This window comes from Peromyscus maniculatus, chromosome X (genome assembly GCF_049852395.1).
Source record: "Peromyscus maniculatus bairdii isolate BWxNUB_F1_BW_parent chromosome X, HU_Pman_BW_mat_3.1, whole genome shotgun sequence".
Classification (NCBI taxonomy): Eukaryota; Metazoa; Chordata; class Mammalia; order Rodentia; family Cricetidae; genus Peromyscus; species Peromyscus maniculatus.
Window position 1 is genome coordinate 115,018,138 of NC_134875.1, and position 21,453 is coordinate 115,039,590.

A 21,453-nucleotide genomic window follows, 5' to 3' on the forward strand; every position below is an offset into this window, starting at 1 on the left:
GAAATCATAACTACCTATCAGAATGAGCAAACTATATTAAAGAGAGACAGGAAAATCACCTCCCAAGTCTTCTCTTTCTGAGTACATGAAGTTCCCATTGAAGCAGAGCTGTAGGACAGAATTATTTTAGAACGAGGTGAACAAACTGCAGTCCTTTAATTCAAGCTCACCCACCACCGACTTTTGTAGGGCCCCAAAACAGAAAATGATTTTTGCCATTTCCAAGCGTTTGAAAAAAAAATGAGAATATTTTGTGACCCGTGAAAAGTACACCAAGTTCAAATTTCAGTGCCTATAGTTTTACTGGAAGACAGCCAGGTTTATCCATATTTTCTATGGCTATTGTGTTACAACACGGAAGAATGCCTGGCCCCCTTTAAAGAAAATGTTTGACCACCAGTGTTCTAGAACACAGAGGACACATGCTACAACACCCTTCCAACCCACCTCCTCTCCAGCCACCCCCTCAGCGTTAGTCACCAACAAGATTCTTGGAGCTGACATGGAGGGAGGGCGTTATAATAATGAATTGTACCACATGGGAAAACAGAGACCCAAGGCAGTAAATTTCTATATAAGGGAATATGACTGTTTCTGCCACATACTAGAGTAACGTCGGAGTTTGTTTCCCCGATCAGAAAAGAGGGCATCACCGCGGCATCCGCATGGGTGCGTTTAAGCATGAAGGCACTTGGAAAGCTATCAAGGGAACAAATGTTCCGGGGGTGTTTTTGCAAGGAGAGCCTCTGAGTCTAGATGTAGACTGCGGCTCCCTTTCAGCGTAGGCGCCTGGGCCCCTCTGCTCTGGCCCTCCTTTTCTCCTCTCCGGCTCCCGGTGGATCATGTGGCTCTCTTTCTCGGCCATGCCTCCTCCCCTCCCCCGCCGTCCCACACTCTCCGGGCCGTAAAGCGCCACAGCATAGCAGAACTCAGGGATGCAGGCCTGGATTAGGCCAGGCCAGCTCTCTCCAGTTCAGCAGGCCAGCAGCGGGGTCAAGATGGGACCCCTTCAGGGGACAAGAATGACTCAGCAGGGGCCTAGGCAGGAACTGAAATAGGAAAGCCCGGGCAGGGACAAAAATCCCCGGCAGCCCGAAGCCAACAAACCAGGATGTTAAGGACGCAAACGGGCGAACAAACAACAAGTCATTTAAGTCAGCTTTAGGCCATGGGTGAACCGGAGGCCTGTGCCATCGCAGGCTTTATATTTAGCTTAACAGGCCGGCCCCGCTGAAGGCAGAAAAACGCCCACGGTCTCTCCTAAAGGTCCCTTTCGTTTATGACAATCGTCGCCGCCTTGGCTCGAGCGGGGCCCTTGAAAATGGCGAGAGGAGAGCCTTTGAGGGGTGCACAAAAAAAAAAAACAACTGCATGTCCGTGATTATCCGGGAGACTTTGAGGGCACTGTAATCTCTCGAGACTAGGAAACCATTTTCCTCGCTAGCTCTGAGATTTCGCTTGGCTGAGGCGGCGGCAGCTTCCCTGCCCCCCTCGCACCCCCGCCACCGCTGCTGCTGCTGCTTCTAGCAACCACGCCCCGCGGGCCCCAGGGCTTCTTGGCCCCGAGGCTCGCAGCCCCCGCGCAGCCTGCACACCGCGCTCCCATCCGCCCCACCCCCGCGCGGCCCCAGCCGCCCCCGCGGGCAGCCTTGGGAGCGCCGAGCGACGCCTGGCGCCTGCGCCTCGGGAACTTCCTGCCGCGCAAGGTCCCACCCACTCGTGAGCAGCCCGCCTCCGAAGACGTGGAAAGCCCGCCCGCCGCACGCGATTGGTCGAGGTCGCGGAGCCGTTGGCTCCCAGGCCCGCCTCTCCACCGCCTCGCCGCGTTCCCAGGGCGGGTGCGCCTGCGCACAGCTGCCTGGGCGGGCTGAAAGGCGCGGGTTGAAAAGTCTCGTTCCAAGTTTGGCGAGAGAGCAGAGCGTCTCAGACCTCGGGCCCCGCAAGCAGGGAGGAGGCAGCGGAGAAGGACGCGGCGTCTGGGGGGGAGCACCCAGGCGGCCAGGCCACGCTCAGGCTCTCCGAGCTAGGAGTGCGTGACGTGCTTGGAAAAGGCAGGAGCGCCTGCGTTCGGGCTGCTCTTGGCTAAGCGAGAGAAGTCCGAGGCGGCAAAGGGGGGCGAACGACCCGACGCAAGATGGCGAGTAAAGAGAGTAAGGAGGCCCTGCGGGGCGGCGCGCGCCGGGGCGGCGGGGGGCGGCGGGCGGGCGGGCGGACGGACGGACGGGCGGGCGGGCGGCGGGGGGCACGGGAGGCCTCGGCACACGCCGGCGAAAGGCGCGAATTGGCGTGAGGAGCAGGGGGCGGGGCTGGACGCGAGGCTGGGCGCGCGCCTGGAGGGGGCCTGCGCGGGACGGGGGGCCTGCTGGAGGAGGGCTGCGAGCACTTCCGGAGCCGGGCGCGGGGCCGAGGGGTAGGCCCCCTCCCCCACCCCACCCCACCCCACCCCACCCTCTCCGCGGCCTAGCTCCCCTCCCGCGCGCGCCCTTGGCTCCGGGGGCGCAGGCGGTCGCCGCGGTGAAGCAAGCGCCCGCGGATTCTTCCCGTGCGCATGTTCGCTGTCCGTCCGTCGCGGGGTCGCGGCCCTTGTCCGTGATGGGAGGGGGGGGGTGGGGGAGGCGCTGGAGCCCGCCGGACTATGGCTGCCGATGCTGGCGTGGTGGGAGCTGGGGCCTCCTCTGAAGCGGGGATGGAGGAAGCAGGCCTGTGGGGTTCGGCTACACGTGGATTTGTCTCTTCAAGTGGGTTGTGGCGCCCCTTTACAATGCGGGTCATCTTAGAACAGGTGGGAACAGCTATAAAAGGCTGGAAATCTCGGTGTTAGTGCAATTAATGACCCGATTCGTTAAACGCAGGAAATACTAATCCTGAAGGGGGGGGGGTGAAAAGGCTTCCTGGTGTTAATATTCTCTTCACTTTCTAGAAAAGCAGTTCGTGCGCACATAATAGGTAAAAGGAAAGAATAGATAAGGTGTGGCCATTTCGAGGTGACCTCCAGTATCCGTATCCATAGTTTGACTTCGATCCTTCTCAGCCACTTAATTGCGGGCTTTCTCCAAATTTCAGTGTTTGAAGATACTGTGGAGGAGCGTGTCATCAACGAAGAATATAAAATCTGGAAGAAGAATACACCGTTTCTGTATGACCTGGTTATGACCCATGCTCTTCAGTGGCCCAGTCTTACCGTTCAGTGGCTTCCTGAAGTGACTAAGTAAGGGTTTCTGGCAACTTTTATTTTGCGTAGATTTAAGTGCCGTTTAGAATTTTCTAGGTCTTTTTTTTTTTTTTGGTGTTTTACACACAGAACATAAATATGTAATTGGTTAGTTCGTGGTGAGGTGGTAAGTGATTTTTATGTTCAAAACTTAAGATTTCTGAGATGATTTCTGGCGTAGAAGTGTGATATTGAGGGGAGAGAAGAATCTATTGTGAGACTAATGACGTTTATAGGAAGTGCTGAATATTATGGCATTCCATGGTCTGTATTGGGATAGCATCCCTGGACTCCAGACCGATATATTATTTTCATACTTGATAGGAAAGATTACATACATAACAAAAGCTATTGTGGCTTGATGGATTTTTGTTAACTGCAACATTTATATGATGCTTAAAGTAAATATATATTAAGTTACTAGCAAAAGAGAATCGGAATTTGGCAATAGTTGACCAAAAAAAAGGTGTCTTTTTTTTTCAGTATGGAATTTAGGTTGAGATTCTTGTTAAGTCCTTGTCTGGAATATTTATTTGTAAAATTTCTCTGGCATAATTGATGATATTTGCTGAGCACTTAGATTAGGACAGAACTTCGATAGAGGTACATTTTATCATTCTAGATTTATCAACGAGGAAAAAGGGCTGACAAGTACTATACTCAGGCGCACACTACTGGTGATTGCCTGGCTTTACAAACCAGGGCTCAACCAACCAAAACCGGTTGGCTCCAGAATCAAGGCTCCGCCTGCATTAGACTACCTTTCTTACATAGGCATGCACCTTTTCCAATAGGAATATGGCCACATACCTTAAAAGTATATTGAATTTTTGTGTTGTGAGTCTATTATTAGGATTAAATAAAACTAATATACAAGGAAGATTTTGTGACCAGTTGCAAAAGGAAGCCATTTTTAAGTAAAGTTACTTGTAATTGCTAGATTCCATACATGAACATCAACTTAACAGATGGGGACTTACAATCTGAAAATTTTGATTTTTTTTTTTTATTTGCAAGGTTTTTTATTTAATACTAAAAGTTCATTTTAAAAATCTAAATGTATACATGTGAGAAGAGTCTTGAATGGCTAAATAATGGGGGCTTATAAGCATTTTTTTTCAGCACTGTGGGTGAGCCAAACCCAGGGCCTTAGCATGGTAGGCATGTGCTCTGTGGCTGAGCTGTTTTTGAGCAGGTTCTAAAATAGACTGAAGACTGGCAAGCTGGCTCAGCATGGTAGAAGGTACTTGCCTCCAAGCCTGAGGACCACATTCAGTCTCCAGAACCCACTCTTGCAAGTTGTGCTCTGATTTCCACATACCCACTGTTGCATACACAATAAATAAAAAGATTGAGCTGGGTGTGGTGGCACATGGCGGTAATTCCAAGTTATAAGCCTGCCTGAGGTACATTGTAAGACTCTTGTTTCAAAAAAAACAAAGGGCCAGAGAGATGGCTCTGTGGTTAAGAGCACTGGCTGTTCTTAAAGAATACCTGGATTTGATTCCCAGCACCCACCTGGTGTCTCATAACCTTCTGTAATTCAGGTTCCAGGGGATCTGATGCCCTTTTCTGACTTAAGCAGGCCTGAGTCATGCATGTGATGACCAGACAGACATAAATGCAGTCAAAACATCCATATGCTTAAAATAAATCTTGAAACAGTAAAAAAAACAACAACAAACCATGAACCTATACACAAAAGTATTCAGGTTCATTGGAATTTCATTTCATTTGTCTTATTTTGTCTTCCTGTTATTCAGGACTTAAAATCTTTAACAGTTTATGGTTCTTTTTAAACCTTTTAAACTTAACTACAGCATAATAGAAAAGAATGGGGACTTAAAGGTTACAGACCTGGGTTTGAATCTTGCCTCTGCTTACTCCCTTTGTGTGCTAAGGCAGGTTGTTTAGACTCAGTCTCCCTTAGTTGTCTCATCTACAGATAACTGAAGATGTTAGTAGTACCAACTTACTACATACATTTGGGGGAATTAAATATGGTCTTGTATGTTAAGTATCTTGTGTAGAGTAAAAACATAGTTAAGTGATTGATGTTAATTCTTCTACCTCATCCTGTTTTTAACTTACTTTAAAGACAGGGTCTCACTATGTAGTCCTGGTTGGCCTAGAACTCACTGTGTAGATAGACTAGCCTAGAACTGTTATACTTCTGCCTCTGCTTCCAGACTGCTGGGATTAAAAGTGTGCATCACTATTCCTGGCTTGTTCAGACATATTTTTTTTTCTTGAGACAAGGTTTCTCTGTAACTGCCCTGGCTGTTCTGGAACACACTCTGTAGACCAGGCTGGCCTCGAACTCACAGAGATCCCCCTGCCTCTGCCTCCCTAGTGCTGAAATTAAAGGCTGGTGTCAATACAGCTTGGCTGTTTAGAAATAATTTTAAGGGTTTAAGTACCTCTTTATTTGGACTTTAATGAAAGCTTTTTTTCTTTAGACGTGGTCTCACTATGTAGCTCTGACTGGCCTAAAACTTAGAGATCTGCCTGTCTCTGTCTCCAGAGTGCTGGGATTAAAGCTTGTACCATCATACCCAGTACAAACTATTTTTAATGTTACCTATGATGTGTTTTACATAAAGTTTTTAAAAATAAGGCTGAATGTCCCTTAAGAAGTGTTTGGGACCAGAATCTGTATTTGGAAGAGTTTTATTTACATACACTTAATGAGTTTTCTCTGGGATGCGACCCTAATCTATATGTAGCCTAAAATAATTTTACAGTGTATTTTTTAAATCTTATTTTTTTTCTTTTTAAAGATTGATTTATTATGTATACAATTTTCTTACTGCATGTATACCTACAGGCCAGAAGAGGGCGCCAGATCTCATTACAGATGGTTGTGAGCCACCATGTGGTTGCTGGGGATTGAACTCAGGACCTCTGGAAGAGCAGCCAGTGCTCTTAACCGCTGAGCCATCTCTCCAGCCCTACATTGTATTTTCTTTTTCTTTTCTTTTCTTTTTTTTTTTTTTTTTTGTATTTTTGTTTTTGTTTTTTTCGAGACGGCTTCTCTGTATAGCTTTGTGCCTTTCCTGGAACTCACTTTGTAGACCAGGCCAGCCTGAACTCACAGAGATCCGCCTGCCTCTGCCTCCCAAGGGCTGGGATTAAAGGCGTGCACCACCACCGCCCGGCTCCTACACTGTATTTTCAATTGAGACAGTTGTAGGTTATAAGAAAATGCAAAGCACACAAATTATTGAATATTGAGGACTGCTTTGTGGGGTTTCATTTTGAGGGTATGAAGTGATTGGTACTTTATCACCATATACAGTGGTGAAAATGTTGGCTGATTTTTACAAAATGCCTGTCTTTGAGTAACAAGACCCTACTCTACCCCCTCGTGTTTTTCTGCCTATATTCAACATGCTTTGTAATGATTACCTGGACTTGCCCAAATAACTGATTGAGTGTTTTTTTTAAGTGTTTATAAACTGGGGAGTGAATCTAGCAGCATCCAAGGCAGCACTTTACCACTGAATTATATTCTTGTTCTTTACTGAAAAATTTCTTAGGTAACAATCAGTACATAAGTGTGAAAAGTAAGTCCCCTTCCACGTCATATATTAATTCCTCCTCCCCTAGCAGAGGCAGCTGTTTTCAATTTCTTGCCCATCTTTATAGAATATAGAAGTATATTGTCCTCCCTTTTTTTTTTTTTTTTTTTGGAGCTGAGGATTGAACCCAGGGCCTTGTGCTTGCTAGGCAAACGCTCTACCACTGAGCTAAATCCCCAACCCCTATCTTTTTTTTGTTTTTGTTTTTGTTTTGAAGATTGAATCCTGGGCCTCATGATTACTAGTCAAGCACACTACCGCCAAGCATCCGTAAACTTTAAAAAAAAAATACATGTTGTTTTCATTTTGAAATAAAGTCTCTGTGGTTGGGGGTGGCCTTGAACTGTGGAATCCTCCTGCCTTAGCTTCTGAGTAGCTAGAATAAGAAGACCTGGTTTTGTTATCTTTTTTTTGAGACCTACTGACCTCAAATTCACTATGTAGCCACTGATAACCTCTACCATTCAGTTCCTGGGATTTTTTTATGGTTGCAAGTTGTTGACTTGATTGGTCCTGCCTCATCTAAATGTACTAGGCTTGCTGACTCCCCATGGGAGGCCTTATCTTTTTGGAGGAAGGAATGGGGGAGTGGATTGGGGAGGAGAGCGGGATGAGGGAAGAGAGGGAGATCTGTGGTTGGTATGTAAAATGAATAAATTCTTAATTAAAAAAAAGAATGTATTGGAGCTGGGCGGTGGAGGCGTATGCCTTTAATCCCAGCACTTGGGAGGCAGAGGCAGGCAGATCTCTGGATTCAAGGCCAGCCTGGTCTACAGAGTGAATTCCACCGCCTGGCTGAAAACAGTCTTGTAATAGAGCATATTTTTATGCTTGAGACAGGGTCTAGCTCACTCTGTAGCTCTGTCTGACCTGGACCTCATTATATAGACCAGGGAGGGGGGTTCTCAAACTCACAGAGATCTGCCTCAGCCTTGGAGTATTGGGATTGTGCACCACCACACCCTGCATAGATTTATCAGTGCTTCTGAGTGTGTCCAATATTAAAGAAAATAATATAAGTTAGGAAAGTAGGTTGTGGGTTGTGTGTGTGTTCTTTTTGTTTTTGTTTTTTCCCTTTTTATTTATTACTTATTTTTCTATTATCCTCTTGATACAGTATAAAATCTTATCCTAATAGTGAAATGTTTCATTGAGGCTTGCCCAATAATTGAGTAAAGTGTTTTTTTTGTTTTTTTTGTTTTTTTTTAAAAAAAGATTTATTATGTCTACAGTGTTCTGTCTGCATGTATGTCTGCAGGCCAGAAGAGGGCACCAGATCTCATTACAGATGGTTGTGAGCCACCATGTGGTTGCTGGGAATTGAACTTAGGACCTCTGGAAGAGCAGCCAGTGCTCTTAACTGATGAGCCATCTCTCCAGCCCAGTAGGTTGTGTTTTTAATGATGGAGATAAAAGGATTTTTAGTAAAAAGGAAATAATCCGTATGTAATCAAGTTGTGTGAAACTGGAATGTTTTAATTTGATTCCAGAGAAATTTTTAAGATTTCCCCCAGTTTAGCTTCTTAGAAAGGTCTTTCTTAAAAAGGTCCTATGATAAACTAAACTGTTTATCTACCTGCTTTTATTATATTTACTGGTCTTCATTTTCTTCCTTAACCCCACTAAAATAGTCACTTTTGTATTTTTCTTCTCCATAGCAAGTCCCTTATGAGATCTATTTAAGATTACTTTGTTTTTAAGTCACATCCCTGTAAAGGTTTTGATTTGTCTGTAAAGGTTTTGATTTGTCCCAAGTCCTCCTAAAGTACATTATTTTAGGGCCTCCTCCACCCAGCACTAGAGATTGAACCCAGGGTTTCATGCATGGGAATTGAATGCTGTATCACCAACTATATCCCCAACACTTTGTTTTGAGCCAGGGTCTCTGCTTAGTTGTGCACACTGGCCTTGAACTCATTGCATGGTCCTGTAGGCCTTAGCTTGTGATCTTGCTGCCTGAGCAGCATGAATAGTTGAGATTATAGATGTAGGCCACCCAGCTGGGGCCTAAATTATCTAAGTTATTTTTGCTGAGTAAAATAAGTGTGTACATGCCTGTCCCTGCCCCAAGCCATATCGTATTTTTGGCTTAACTATACATGCATCAACTAATACCCCTAAAAGTTACTATTGCTTAGCTATGGCTACCTATTCTCTTCAGGAGTTGTGTATGTTGTTTTGTCATAAGCCAAACTTGAACTTGACAGAACTCAATTTTTTAAGTTATTACTAAATAGCCTCTAAACCTTTTGTTACTAAGTCACTGATACCTTTTGTGGGACCATGGAACACAGTTGAAAATTTTTTGTACTATATATATAAAAGACAAGTGGGAAAGCAGTATTGATATGTAGCAATACAAAAAGCACTGTTTGGATCAAGGTGCCAAGAGGCACTGGCAAATTTTTCAGCTTTAAGGTGAGTTTCCATAGGACAAAATAATAAAAACAGTTACATTGAAAATGTCCATTGCAAGCCGGGCGGTGGTGGCGCACGCCTTTAATCCCAGCACTCGGGAGGCAGAGCCAGGAGGATCTCTGTGAGTTCGAGGCCAGCCTGGACTACCAAGTGAGTCCCAGGAGAGGCGCAAAGCTACACAGAGAAACCCTGTCTCGAAAAACCAAAAAAAAAAAAAAAAAAATGTCCATTGCATAGGCATCATAAACACAAATAAATGGTTTTATGTATATCATACCATTTGTACTTAACCTATTTTTTTAGGTGATAATGAGACCAGAGGGAGATTGTGCTTTAAATAGTTGCATATAGCTAGTTTTAGTTTGAACCAGGATATAAACTCATTTTTCCTGATTTAACACTTAACTCGTTCCATTCTACTTCATTGCCTCATACTGGAAAAACAGAAACATATAGCATATTAAAATGTTTCTAGGGGGCTGAAGGTATAATTTTAGTAGGAAGTTAGAGTATATGTGTATAGGACTAGTGATGGACTACTATGTAGATGTTGGTGTGTTTGGTGAGTCGATCTATTGTCCTCAAGAGTGCTGCTCTAGGAAAGGTAGCATTCATGATGATAATTGAGGCCAAGGAAGAGAACTTTTCAGGGCAAAGAAAAACCAAACCCTCTTCATATAGAATGTTTTCATATATTTGAAAATATGGGGATAATAAAGTTGGTAACTAGATGGGAAGCAGGTTTGTAGTTGGTACTCAGTATATATTTGCTAGAGAAATTTTAATGTGTTTTGAGGGAAATAGACTGAATTTGTTAGTAATTGAAAAATTCATATAGGGTTGGTGTGACTTTTTTTCTCCTAAACAGACCAGAAGGAAAGGATTATGCCCTTCATTGGCTAGTGCTGGGCACTCATACATCTGATGAGCAGAATCATCTGGTGGTTGCTCGAGTCCATATTCCTAATGATGATGCGCAGTTTGATGCTTCCCATTGTGAGAGTGACAAGGGAGGTGGGTATACTACATATTCCAGTATTGATGTCAAAGGAAATATTCCTCCTTCAAAGCTTGTATATTCAAATTTTATACTGTGAGCTTTTGGCTTAGCAATGTAACTTTAAAGAACTATTGACCCAGCATGTGTGTGAGGTTTTCACAATAACATTGACAGGATTAAAAATTTAGGATTATAGGATCATTGGTTAAGTACATTATGGTATGTTTAAAGTACTACTCAGCAGTTAGGAATGATAAAAAAAAAAGCCATATGCATCGGTACAGAAAGTAAGATTTTTTTGTGAATATTCACATCTTAACAATGAAAGCCTAGTTTTAATTTTTTTGGATTTTGGTTTTTGGTTTTTTTCAAGACAAGATTTCTCTGTGTAGCTTTGGAGCCTGTCCTGGAACTTGCTCTGTAGACCAGGCTGGCCTTGAACTCACAGAAATCCCCCTGCCTCTGCTCCCCCCATCCCCAGCTTAAAATTTTTTTTATATCCAAGGTAGAAGTTTATTAACTTATGAGGTAGAAATCACTATAATGCAAATGAGCTTTGAGAATAAATTTTCATATGGCACATAGCCTATATTTTGGAGATTTTCTCCTCAGTTCGTGTTCTATTCTGTCAGGGTAAAATCTGTTGGGTGATTGAGTTAAATGACTTGTGAGTTTTAATCCTGAGTATGTTTTTTTGTTTATGTCCCCTCACTTTAGAATTTGGTGGCTTTGGTTCCGTAACAGGAAAAATTGAATGTGAAATTAAAATTAATCATGAAGGAGAAGTAAACCGTGCTCGTTATATGCCACAGAATCCTCACATCATTGCCACCAAAACACCATCATCTGATGTGTTGGTTTTTGACTATACAAAACATCCTGCTAAACCAGGTATGTAATAATAAAGCCAGGCCATTACTTAAGTGAACATCTTTTTGATTTGAGAAGATCATATTTTAAAAATCATTTAAAACACTGTGCTGTGGAGGCTGACTAGATGGCTTAGCAGCAATTAAGACCTCTAGCTGTTCTTCCAGAGGATCTGGGGTTGAATCCCAGCACCCACATGGCAGCTCACAGTCCTCTGTAACACTAGTTCTAGGAGATTCAACACATTTTGGCCTCTGGGCACCACATATGTATGTGGTACACATACATACATGCAGACCAAATACCTATACACAAAATAAGTTAAAAAAAACAGTAGTATACTGTGTAATATTTAAAGGTTTACAAATTGGAGAATCCCATAACCACCTTCAAATTGGGTAATTCGCCAGAGGAACCCAATTGCAGGTTACTTGTAGGTGTGGTTTATTACAGCAAAGGATCCAGAGCAAAAGCAGAAGAAAAAAGACATCAGTCAGGTAGAAATGCAGTAGACAAGTCTCCAGAGGGAACATACACAGGCTTCTGAATACTTCCTTTCTGGGGTCAAACAGGACACGTCTTTTCTATAGCAGAAAAACCACAGGAATATGTGCTAAGTGACTGTACAGAGAAGCCTATTTGAGTCCCAGGGTCTGGAGTTTCTAATGGAAATCTGGTCACACACTCCTTGTACATTCATGGTAATGAAAACCAATAGCTTCAACAGTGAAGTTAGATGAATCCTTGGTAAACAGTCCTACAACAAGTTGCTACAGCATGCCTTCACTGCTCTGAGCATGTCACATTCTGAGAGGTTGGCCAAGGGTCATTCATGATTTCAGGCTACCCCAGGGCTAAGTTAATGGCCAGACCTGCTGCTATATTAGATATACTTCTAAAAAATGCTTTGGGGTGAGATGATAGGGTTCCAAATATACAAATTTATGGAATAGGTGTATTTTTCAACATTTCTGTATTGGTGATAATATTAAGTTTTCCCAAACCAGTCAGAATAGTTGTGGGCTAGATGTAGCCATTGTTCTTGTAGAATTGCTGTTATGGCTCAATCAGTGAAGGAGTCTGAAACTTGGCTCTTACCAAGTCTGATAAACGGATAACTTAGTGGTTAATGTGTTTCTTTTTTCTCTTAGATCCAAGTGGAGAATGTAATCCTGATCTTAGATTGAGAGGTCATCAAAAGGAAGGCTATGGTCTTTCCTGGAATTCTAATTTGAGTGGACATCTCCTGAGTGCATCTGATGACCATGTAAGAACCATGTTGTTTCTTTTCTTTCTTCCTTTCTTTTTCTTTTTTTGGTTTTTCGGGACAGGGTTTCTCTATGTAGTTTTGGTCCCTGTCCTGGATCTCGCTTTGGAGATCAGACTGGCCTCAAACTCAGAGATCCACCTGGCTCTGCCTCCTGAGTGTGCTGGGATTAAAGGCGTGTTTTTTCTTTTTCTTTTTCTTTCTTTTTTTTTTTTTTTGTAAAGGTTTATTATGTATACAGTGTTCTGCCTGCAGGCCAGAAGGGGGCACCAGATATCATTACAGATGATTGTGAGCTACCATGTGGTTGCTGGGAATTGAACTCAAGACTTCTGGGAGAGCAGCCAGTGCCTTAACCACTGAGCCATTTCTCCAGCCCCCCATGTTTTTTCGTAATCTACTGTATCTTATAAGAGTGATGAAAGTGTCATAGATAGATCTAAGCTAAAGAATCTCTGTAGAGATGGAAACTTTTTTTTCTCTCTCTCTCTTTTTTTTTTTTTTTGTTTTTTTGAGACAGGATTTCTCTGTGTAGCTTTGCGCCTTTCCTGGAACTCACTTGGCAGCCCAGGCTGGCCTCGAACTCACAGAGATCCGCCTGGCTCTGCCTCCCGAGTGCTGGGATTAAAGGTGTGTGCCACTAAGATAATGCCAAGATTGTTGTGTTAACATTTTCCTAAGTTTTAAGACAATGACTGCAGACTACGCTATTAGAGGCTTAGTATATCACAAAGCTCTTTTGAAGATTGGAGGGTTACCATTGTTTAAAAGAATACTGGCAGATTAATTTTTTCATTTATTATTTAAGTGTAAAACTCAACAGGTTTTAATTTGTTCAAAAGTTCTATATCCATTGCTGCTAATTTTAGACTTATTTTCATTAGGTGTCCCCAAAGGAAATTCCATAGATGTTAAGCAGTTACTCTTTGCTTTTCTTCTGCTAACAACAGCTGTAGCTAACCCACTGAGGCCTATGGCCTAAACCATGGGCTTTGATAGGTTTACAGTACAATATTTCCCTTCCATTGAATGGGCCTCTTACATACATATAAAGTGATCAGTTACTTCTCTAACAGTCTTGCCACTGTTGCACCAGTGTGTACATCTTGCCTTGGTATACGGAATTCAGAGCTGAACAAGATTGTTAATGACTTTTCTACCCTTCTGGCACCAGGAGGGCTAGCAAGAAAGTGAAATCTTCTGGCTCAGTTCCAGCTAGATTTCTCTGTCCTATAACCTTAGGATATGTTGTCTTCAACAGTAGGATCTTACTATTTAGTTCTGGTTGATAATAAACCACAGTAGTAATTGTCTATTTGGTTTTAGGGAGATAAATATGTCCCTGAATAAGATGTGATGTTAACTTTTAAATCTGGCATTTTCATAGCTTTAGTTCTTTTTTTTTCTTCTCCCTTAGACTGTCTGCCTGTGGGATATAAATGCAGGACCAAAGGAAGGCAAAATTGTGGATGCTAAAGCAATCTTTACTGGCCACTCAGCTGTTGTAGAGGATGTGGCCTGGCATCTTCTGCATGAGTCCTTGTTTGGATCTGTTGCTGATGATCAGAAACTTATGATGTAAGATGGAAGGTTCAGTGGAACCTTTATGGGTGATCTGGATGTGACCATCAGTGATGGGTAGACTGATTGAATCCTATTTCTTGAAAGTTATGTTGTGGTCTAAAAATGAGAAATTGCTTGAATGGTGACAAAGTCTAAATTTGAGATCCAGAGTAACTGATTAGAGAGACCACGGAGGAAGAGAATGTTTCTATCAGGGTGTGGCCATCAAGCTGCATTAAAATTAAAAATGTTTCATAAGTAACTGCTGTAGTACTGAGAAGGAGAACAATATACTGAAATTTAACAAGGATAAATATAGTTAAAAATTATTACATTATTCTGTGGTCTATTTTTTATATACCTAAAATGGTAGGTAATTAAGATTAGAAATCCAATGAAAAGGAACTAGAAATAATAGCCCCAGTTGTTACCTGGAGGTTTAAAATGTGTCATTTAGTAGTCAGAAAACTAAATTGCAAGCTGTGTGTGGTTTATGTATTTGTGAATGGGTAAGCACATCATAGCTTGTGCAGAAAGGAATAGCCTCTCCTGAGCCAAGTGTTTGGGAGTGGTAGGGTGTTGTATGCCTTGTCTTGTCCTTTTGTGTTTCAGATGGGACACCAGATCCAATACTACTTCTAAGCCAAGCCATTTGGTGGATGCACACACTGCTGAGGTCAACTGCCTCTCATTCAATCCCTACAGCGAGTTCATTCTAGCAACTGGCTCTGCAGATAAGGTTTCATGTGTTTTTTTTTTTTAATTTTCCCCTTGGTGTTTACTAAGCCCTGTTGTTTTGTACTTTAATAGGCATTTTAAAGGTCATACATAAAGTATAGAAATGATTTTCATTTGGTTTCTTCCCTATAGACTGTAGCTTTATGGGACCTGCGCAATCTAAAACTAAAACTCCATACCTTTGAATCGCATAAGGATGAAATCTTTCAGGTATATGACAGTTTTTGGATGTCCTTAAAATTTTTATTTATAAATGTGTGCATTTGTATGGGAATATGCATGTGGAGGGAGGTCAGAGAGATTCAGTTTTCTCCTACTATGGGATCTGGTGGCTGAACTCAATTTTTTTTTTTTTTTTTTGTGGTAAGGACTTGATTCATTTAGCTGTCTTGCCAGCCCAGTTTTCTGATATTTTTATGTCATGTTTTAGTGACTTTATGAAAAGGGGGAATATTTTTAGTTTTTTTTCTGAGACAGGGTTTCTCTGTGTAGCCCTGGCTGTCCTGGATCTCGCTCTGTAGCAGGTTGGCCTCAAACTCACAGAGATCCGCCTGCCTCTGCCTCCCGAGTGCTGGGATTAAAGGTGTACACCACCACCACCTGGCAAGTTTTTTTCTTTTATTTGGTGGTGAGGTATTGGACATTAATTTCCTTTCAAAGTTCTTTTTGGTTCTACTATGTAAAACTATCAGGGTGATGGATTTTTGTTGCTGTCATTGTTTTTGAGAAGCCCCCAGTCCAGAAGTAGAAATATTCTTCCAAAACAATCAGTTTGAAATATGTTTTTCAAAGATTCTTCATTTAGAGTGCCACTGTGGTGGATCCACTAGTAAAAAGGTGTTATACATGGTTTTAGAATAGAGATTATAGGTTAGGATAGACTGAATAGCTTTAACAGTTTCATGGATGGTTATGAGTCTAAAAAGGTTTTCTGGGGTCTACCTGAGTTCTTCAGTACTAAAGAATTTGACTTTCCTGGGTGGAGGATGGGGGGGGGGCTGGGCCCTTCAAGAGATACTTAAGGACTTGGTAGAATAAGCACAAAGCACTTGGTTCAGTACCGTCAAGGTGGTTGGTTAGGGGTTACTTGAAAGCTTAGATAGTGAGATCTCTGGGCTGAGAAATGGACAGAGTGTGAGGTGGGGAAATACGGTTTAGAATGATAGCTAAATATCAAGGAACAGAGAACTCTTTAAATAAGTTTTCAAAATAATCTATTGCTAGGTCCACTGGTCTCCACATAATGAAACTATTCTGGCTTCAAGTGGTACTGATCGCCGCCTGAATGTGTGGGATTTAAGGTAATTTAAGATCTGGTGATGAGGTACTATACTGATGTGATAATCTGACAGGTTATGTAATAGAGCTCATAAACCAGGAAAGCAGTTTGCTAATCCAACTTCAGTAAGCTTTTAACTGTCTGTAATATAAAAGTAAATCAGCAAATAAGAAATTGCTTATGCTGGACGTGGTGGTGGCATGCCTTTAATCCCAGCACTCGAGGCAGAGGCAGGTGGATCTCAGTGAGTTCGAGGCCAGCCTGGTCTACAGAGTTTCAGGACAGCCAGAGCTGCTACACAGAGAAAACCTGTGTTGAAAAAGCCAAAAAACCCAGAAATTGCTCATGAATTTTGTATGAGTGTTTTGCCTGTGTATGCAACACATGCATGCCAGGTGCCCACAGATAGTAGAAAACAGCATCTGATCTGCTGGAACTGGAATTATGGATAGTTGTAAACCACCATTATGTAGGTACTGGGAAGTAAACCCCTGTTCCGCTTGAGCAGCAAGTGCTCTTAATTACTGAGCCTACTCTCCAGCCTTGTTTTGTTGTTGCTCAAGTATGAAACTCATTTTGCTAATTAAAACACCTTTTTGCTACACATGACTATGGGTGATGTAGGTCAGTGATACAGCTAGCATATGCAAGGGGGAGTTCAGTCTCTAGCACCACAAGCATTAAAATACTGGCTTTATGTCTCATTGGAATCACATAGTATATAAGCAGAACTATTGGATTTGGTTTGGGGTTTTTTGTTTTGTGTGTGTGTGGGGGGAAGGCTTGTGTAGCTCAGACTGGCATCAAATTCTGATATTCCTGCCTTTAAAGTGCTATGATCACAGGTCAAAGGCTACAGTAAACAACCACAAGTTCAAAGCCAGCTTGGGGCTACATAATCTGACCCTGTCTCAAACTGACAAAGAAAACTTAATTTCTCTGGGGCAGACAGACAAGGAGGGAGGGAGGGGCTAACTCAATAGAATACTTTTTGCCTACCATGTATGGGGCCCTGGGCTCAAGCCTACCCCCCCCAAAAAAAAACCCTCATGACATACCATTCCTTGGCTTATACATTGTATAGCTAAAAGCTGTTATGTCTTTAGATATGATGTACTGGAATGCAAAAGGCCTAAAGAGTATAGAGGCTGCACATTAGTTCTGTATAATTTTGTATGTGTATTTTCCTTTTAATTCTGATGTACTAAAACTACAGTTAAAATATTGAAGGAATTTTGAGCTAATGTTTATTGTGAGCAATATTTCTTCATTCTGCAGCTTTAATTATGAGTGGCTCCAGCCCATTTCCAGGAATTAAAACAATCCATAATACAATAATAGAAAAATAAATGCTCCGAAAGCAGTGGTTCTAAAGCAGTATTTCTCAACCTTCCTAGTGCTGCGACCCTTTAATATAGTTCCTCATGTTGTGGTGACCCCCAACCATAAAATTATTATTACTATTTTTTGTTTTTTTCGAGACAAGGTTTCTCTGTAGCTTTGGAGCCTGTCCTGGATCTCGCTCTGTAGACCAGGCTGGCCTTGAACTCACAGTGATCTGCCTGGCTCTGCCTTCTGAGTGCTGGGATTAAAGATGTGTGCCACCACTGGCATAAAATTATTTTTATTGCTACTTCATAATTGTAGTTTTACTACTGTTACAAGTCATAAATACCTGTTTTTGGACAGTCTTAGGTGACCTCTGACAGGGTCACCCAACCCCTAGGTTCAGAACCACTGTCCTAAGTGATTCTCACAGAGAAATACTTTTATAATAAATGTATGTATTTTAAGATAAAACTTCATGGAAAACTTCAGTAATGAAGGCTTTATGCTCTTTCTTAATAGTAAAATTGGAGAAGAACAATCAGCAGAAGATGCGGAAGATGGGCCTCCAGAACTCCTGGTATGCATTAGATTAAATATCATATGCACACTGGATTATTTTCTCATTAGCCTATCTCAGGAATGGGTCAGAGCTTCAAAGTTTTGCTTGCCAGTGATTTCAAAAAGAAAGTCCAGGAGGTTATTGTGATTAGGTTCTGACATTTATCAAAAATAGTAAATAGAGCCCCAGAAGGTTTTTGGAAATAGTTAAGTGAAGACAACTTATGGTCTTGGAATATAGTATCTTTGAGAGTAAGCCAGTAAGTAAGGCCACGTCCCAGGTGTTTACCAACTCCCACTTTGTGTAAGCTCCCTATCTTCTTTGGCTCCTGTGCCCAGTAGCTTCAGGCAAGAAATAAGCAGAAGGATGATAGGAACTTTATATAAACCAGGATGTTTGGCATTCATTATCATTGCTGCTTAAAGAATAATCCTCCAACCCAGGAAGCTCAAGTAGGAAAGGAAGGCCATGAATTTTGAGGCCACAGGGAACAGTGTGTTGTCCTAACAGGGGTGGTAAGTAAAACTATTTCTCAATAAATTGCTACCATAAGATGGTGGCATCTAAATATTTTATTGTGGATGACTTATTCTGAAGTCCTGTTTGTGAACCAGAACCTTCATGGTTTTTAAAGCATTTTCAGAAAGGCCTTTGTCTACAGCCAGTTTCCTCTTTTATATATTATGAATTTGCAGTAATTTTATAGTCCTTAAGATAAACCACTAGGGGGCTAGAGATAGCTAAGCAGTTAAGAATACCTACTACTCTTGACAGGACCAGAGTTCAGTCCAGTGCCCATGCCAGGTAGCTCACAATCTTAACTCTAGCTACAGAGGGATCCAACACATTTGGATCCCTCTGGATGGGATCCCTCTGAATGGGCACTGCATTCGCGTGTACATACTCAGACATACACATAAATACTTTTTAAAATCTATCACGATTTTGCTGTATTTAAAGAACGCTTGAAGTTAAATAGTACTCTTACTATTTAAGAGTAGTAAATTAGTAGCTAGAGAGGTAGTTCAACAGGTAAAAGCTAAGGGGGAGGTCAGAGGCTTGAACCTGGCTTACAGAGCAAGAGCCTGTTTTGGGGGGTGGGGTGGGGGGCCATGAGATTGTTCATTTGTAAAGCTGTTTACCATACCATTTCACTTAATGGGGAAGTTGTTTTTCCCTTTTTTCTTTTTTTGGAGATCTCTAGCCTAGGCCTCAGTCTCAAGTGCTGAGATTATATCTCATGTTCTTTTAAATAAGATGATTGGGGTGTTTTATTTAAATGATTAGGGCTTTATATTTAGATTGAATATAACCTAATTCACAGAGAACTCATTGTCAAACTAAAGTCAAACTTTTTGTTCTTCCAAAGAATCAAGTCCTCTAAGTTCTGATACGAAACATATTAAACACAGTGGCCTTTTTTGTTGTGTTTTTTTGTGACATGGTTTGTCTGTGTAGCCCTGGCTGTCCTGGAACTTGCTCTGTAGGCCTCAAAGTCATGTAGACCCACCTACCTCTGCCTCCTGAGTGCTGAGATTAAAGATGTGCACCATCGCCGCCTGGCCTGGCACAGTGCCTTATGAGGTAGTCTGTTAGAGAAAATAAGATCTCTTCCTTTGACATTTCTTGGGGAAAGATCCTTGGTCTATGCTGCAGTCTGGATCTTAAAAGTCTCAGTATTGTTTTTTTAAGCCCAAGTCTCTATATTATACCTTGGGAATTTGAAGGAGGGGAAGGATGCCTAATGTGAAAGGGCTAAAGAAAAACCAGGAGATTCTCAGACATGTTGGAAATGCTTGGTTACTATTCATTGTTCTCAGTTTGGAAGTGGTGGCATGGTTACAGAAAAATGTTTTTCTTATGGGCAGAGAACTTAGGAATGCAATGTCCTACCTGCTATTTAATATATGAATAACTTGCTTGAGTCATTTGAATGTGTGGACAGAACACATTAGCAAAATAGTATTTGGTGAGTCTAGGTAAAGTATACAGGTGTTCACTGTAGTATTCTAGTCCTTTTTCTGAAAGTTCGAAAGATTTCAGAATATTGGGGGTGGGAATAGATTACAGAGCCCGTGTCATGCTACCTCTAAATTGTGGGTCAGCCTAAGAAGACTGTTCTAGAAACTATTTTAAAGTCTTGGAAGCTTTAGGATAGGAAAGGATATGAAACCAAGACTTTTGTTTTTCATTAAGTTTATTCATGGAGGACATACTGCCAAGATTTCAGACTTCAGTTGGAACCCCAATGAACCTTGGGTCATTTGCTCAGTGTCTGAAGATAACATCATGCAGATATGGCAGATGGTGAGTTGAAATATTTTTTTTTTTATAACTCTTGGAAAACCGTTTCCCAGGTGATAGGGTGTAATAGAAATATTTCATTATTGAGGTGACTTTAAAGTTATAGGATGGGAACAGTTTAAAGAAACCTTTTCTGAGCCTACAAAAGGGCTCAGCAGGTAAAAAAGCACTTGTTTCACAAACCATAAGACTTAATGATAAGATCAGTGCCTGAAACCCATGTAGAAGTGGAAGGATAGAACCAACTCCACAAAGTTGTTTTCTGACCTCCACACATTTACATGTGTATACACAATAGTAATAATTAAAATTTCTTAAACCTTTATCATTATAATACCATTTTATCCACACATTCATATAAACAACATGCACAACATCTGCTTGATGTTTGTTATCGTACTGTTAGCTGGAGTCTTGACATTGTTCTGGTCTCTGGTATCAGTGCTGTCACACAAGAAAGATATGGGAGGAAAATGTTAAGGTGTTTAAAGATGCTGAATTCTAATGAGGAACACTAAATATTTGACATTTCTAAGGTTCTGAGTTAACCATTGCTCCCTCTAAGTGATGTTTAAAATGTTTTCAGACGATGCTTTTTCTGAACAGTGACTAAATAGTATGTGGGTGACTAAGTATATCTAGGGAATTCTATACTGGCAAATAATTTAAAGGGTACTGGCCACTGAAGAAACAAATTTGACAGTAACTTTTAAAATGTATATTCACAGATATAAATTCTGTTTTTACCTGTGAATTTATTTGGTTATCTCCAGGCTGAAAATATTTACAATGACGAAGAGTCAGATGTCACGACATCGGAACTGGAGGGACAAGGATCTTAAACCCAAAGTATGAGGTGTTTCTGTTGAATGTATTGCTACATGAATGCTTGATTTATCAAGCGCCAAAAAGGCATTGTATAGTAGGAAATGTAAGTGGGATGGCTTATGGCGTTCTTTACCCTCTGATTCTAGCACTTTCAAGTGAGCTGTTGCGTACTGTATCATATTGTAGCTATTAGGGGAAAAAAAGGAATGTTGCTTAAGAAAGGACATCATTATTGTTTTAAAATACACGTTGCTGGGTATTGCCTTTGATTCAACTGTTAAGTCCTCATTTTCTCAAACTTTTAAGTGCTTGCTGAAGTTCCCAAATATGCAAGGATAACTTTTACACTTTTTCCTTTCAACACTTCTTGATTGGCTTTGCAGAAATAAAGTTTTAAAATAAAGTTTGTTTGTTCTTTTAGAAGCTGGGGAAGGGGTGGATGTGTGTGCATGCTCCCATACATATCTCCTTTCTCCGGTAAAAATAGGTAAACTTGTTCTTTCGCA

The 21,453-nt window shown here is 41.6% G+C and overlaps 1 protein-coding gene and 1 non-coding gene across 2 annotated transcripts; one reads left to right on the forward strand and one right to left on the reverse strand.

The window, feature by feature from the left end:
• The first annotated feature begins 1,304 nt into the window (after positions 1 to 1,304).
• On the forward strand, positions 1,305 to 21,350 carry Rbbp7 (RB binding protein 7, chromatin remodeling factor). The gene is made up of 12 exons (XM_006973222.4): positions 1,305 to 2,150; positions 3,064 to 3,208; positions 10,079 to 10,224; positions 10,928 to 11,101; positions 12,232 to 12,347; positions 13,765 to 13,925; positions 14,523 to 14,649; positions 14,781 to 14,858; positions 15,873 to 15,949; positions 17,776 to 17,833; positions 20,012 to 20,122; positions 20,893 to 21,350. Exons 1-12 carry the CDS (start codon positions 2,135 to 2,137, stop codon positions 20,959 to 20,961), a joined length of 1,278 nt encoding a protein of 425 aa, XP_006973284.1. The 5' UTR covers positions 1,305 to 2,134; the 3' UTR covers positions 20,962 to 21,350.
• Trnaa-agc (transfer RNA alanine (anticodon AGC)) lies at positions 6,900 to 6,972 on the reverse strand. Its single transcript has one exon. It is a non-coding gene; the product is annotated as a tRNA-Ala (tRNA).
• Positions 21,351 to 21,453: the final 103 nt, after the last annotated feature.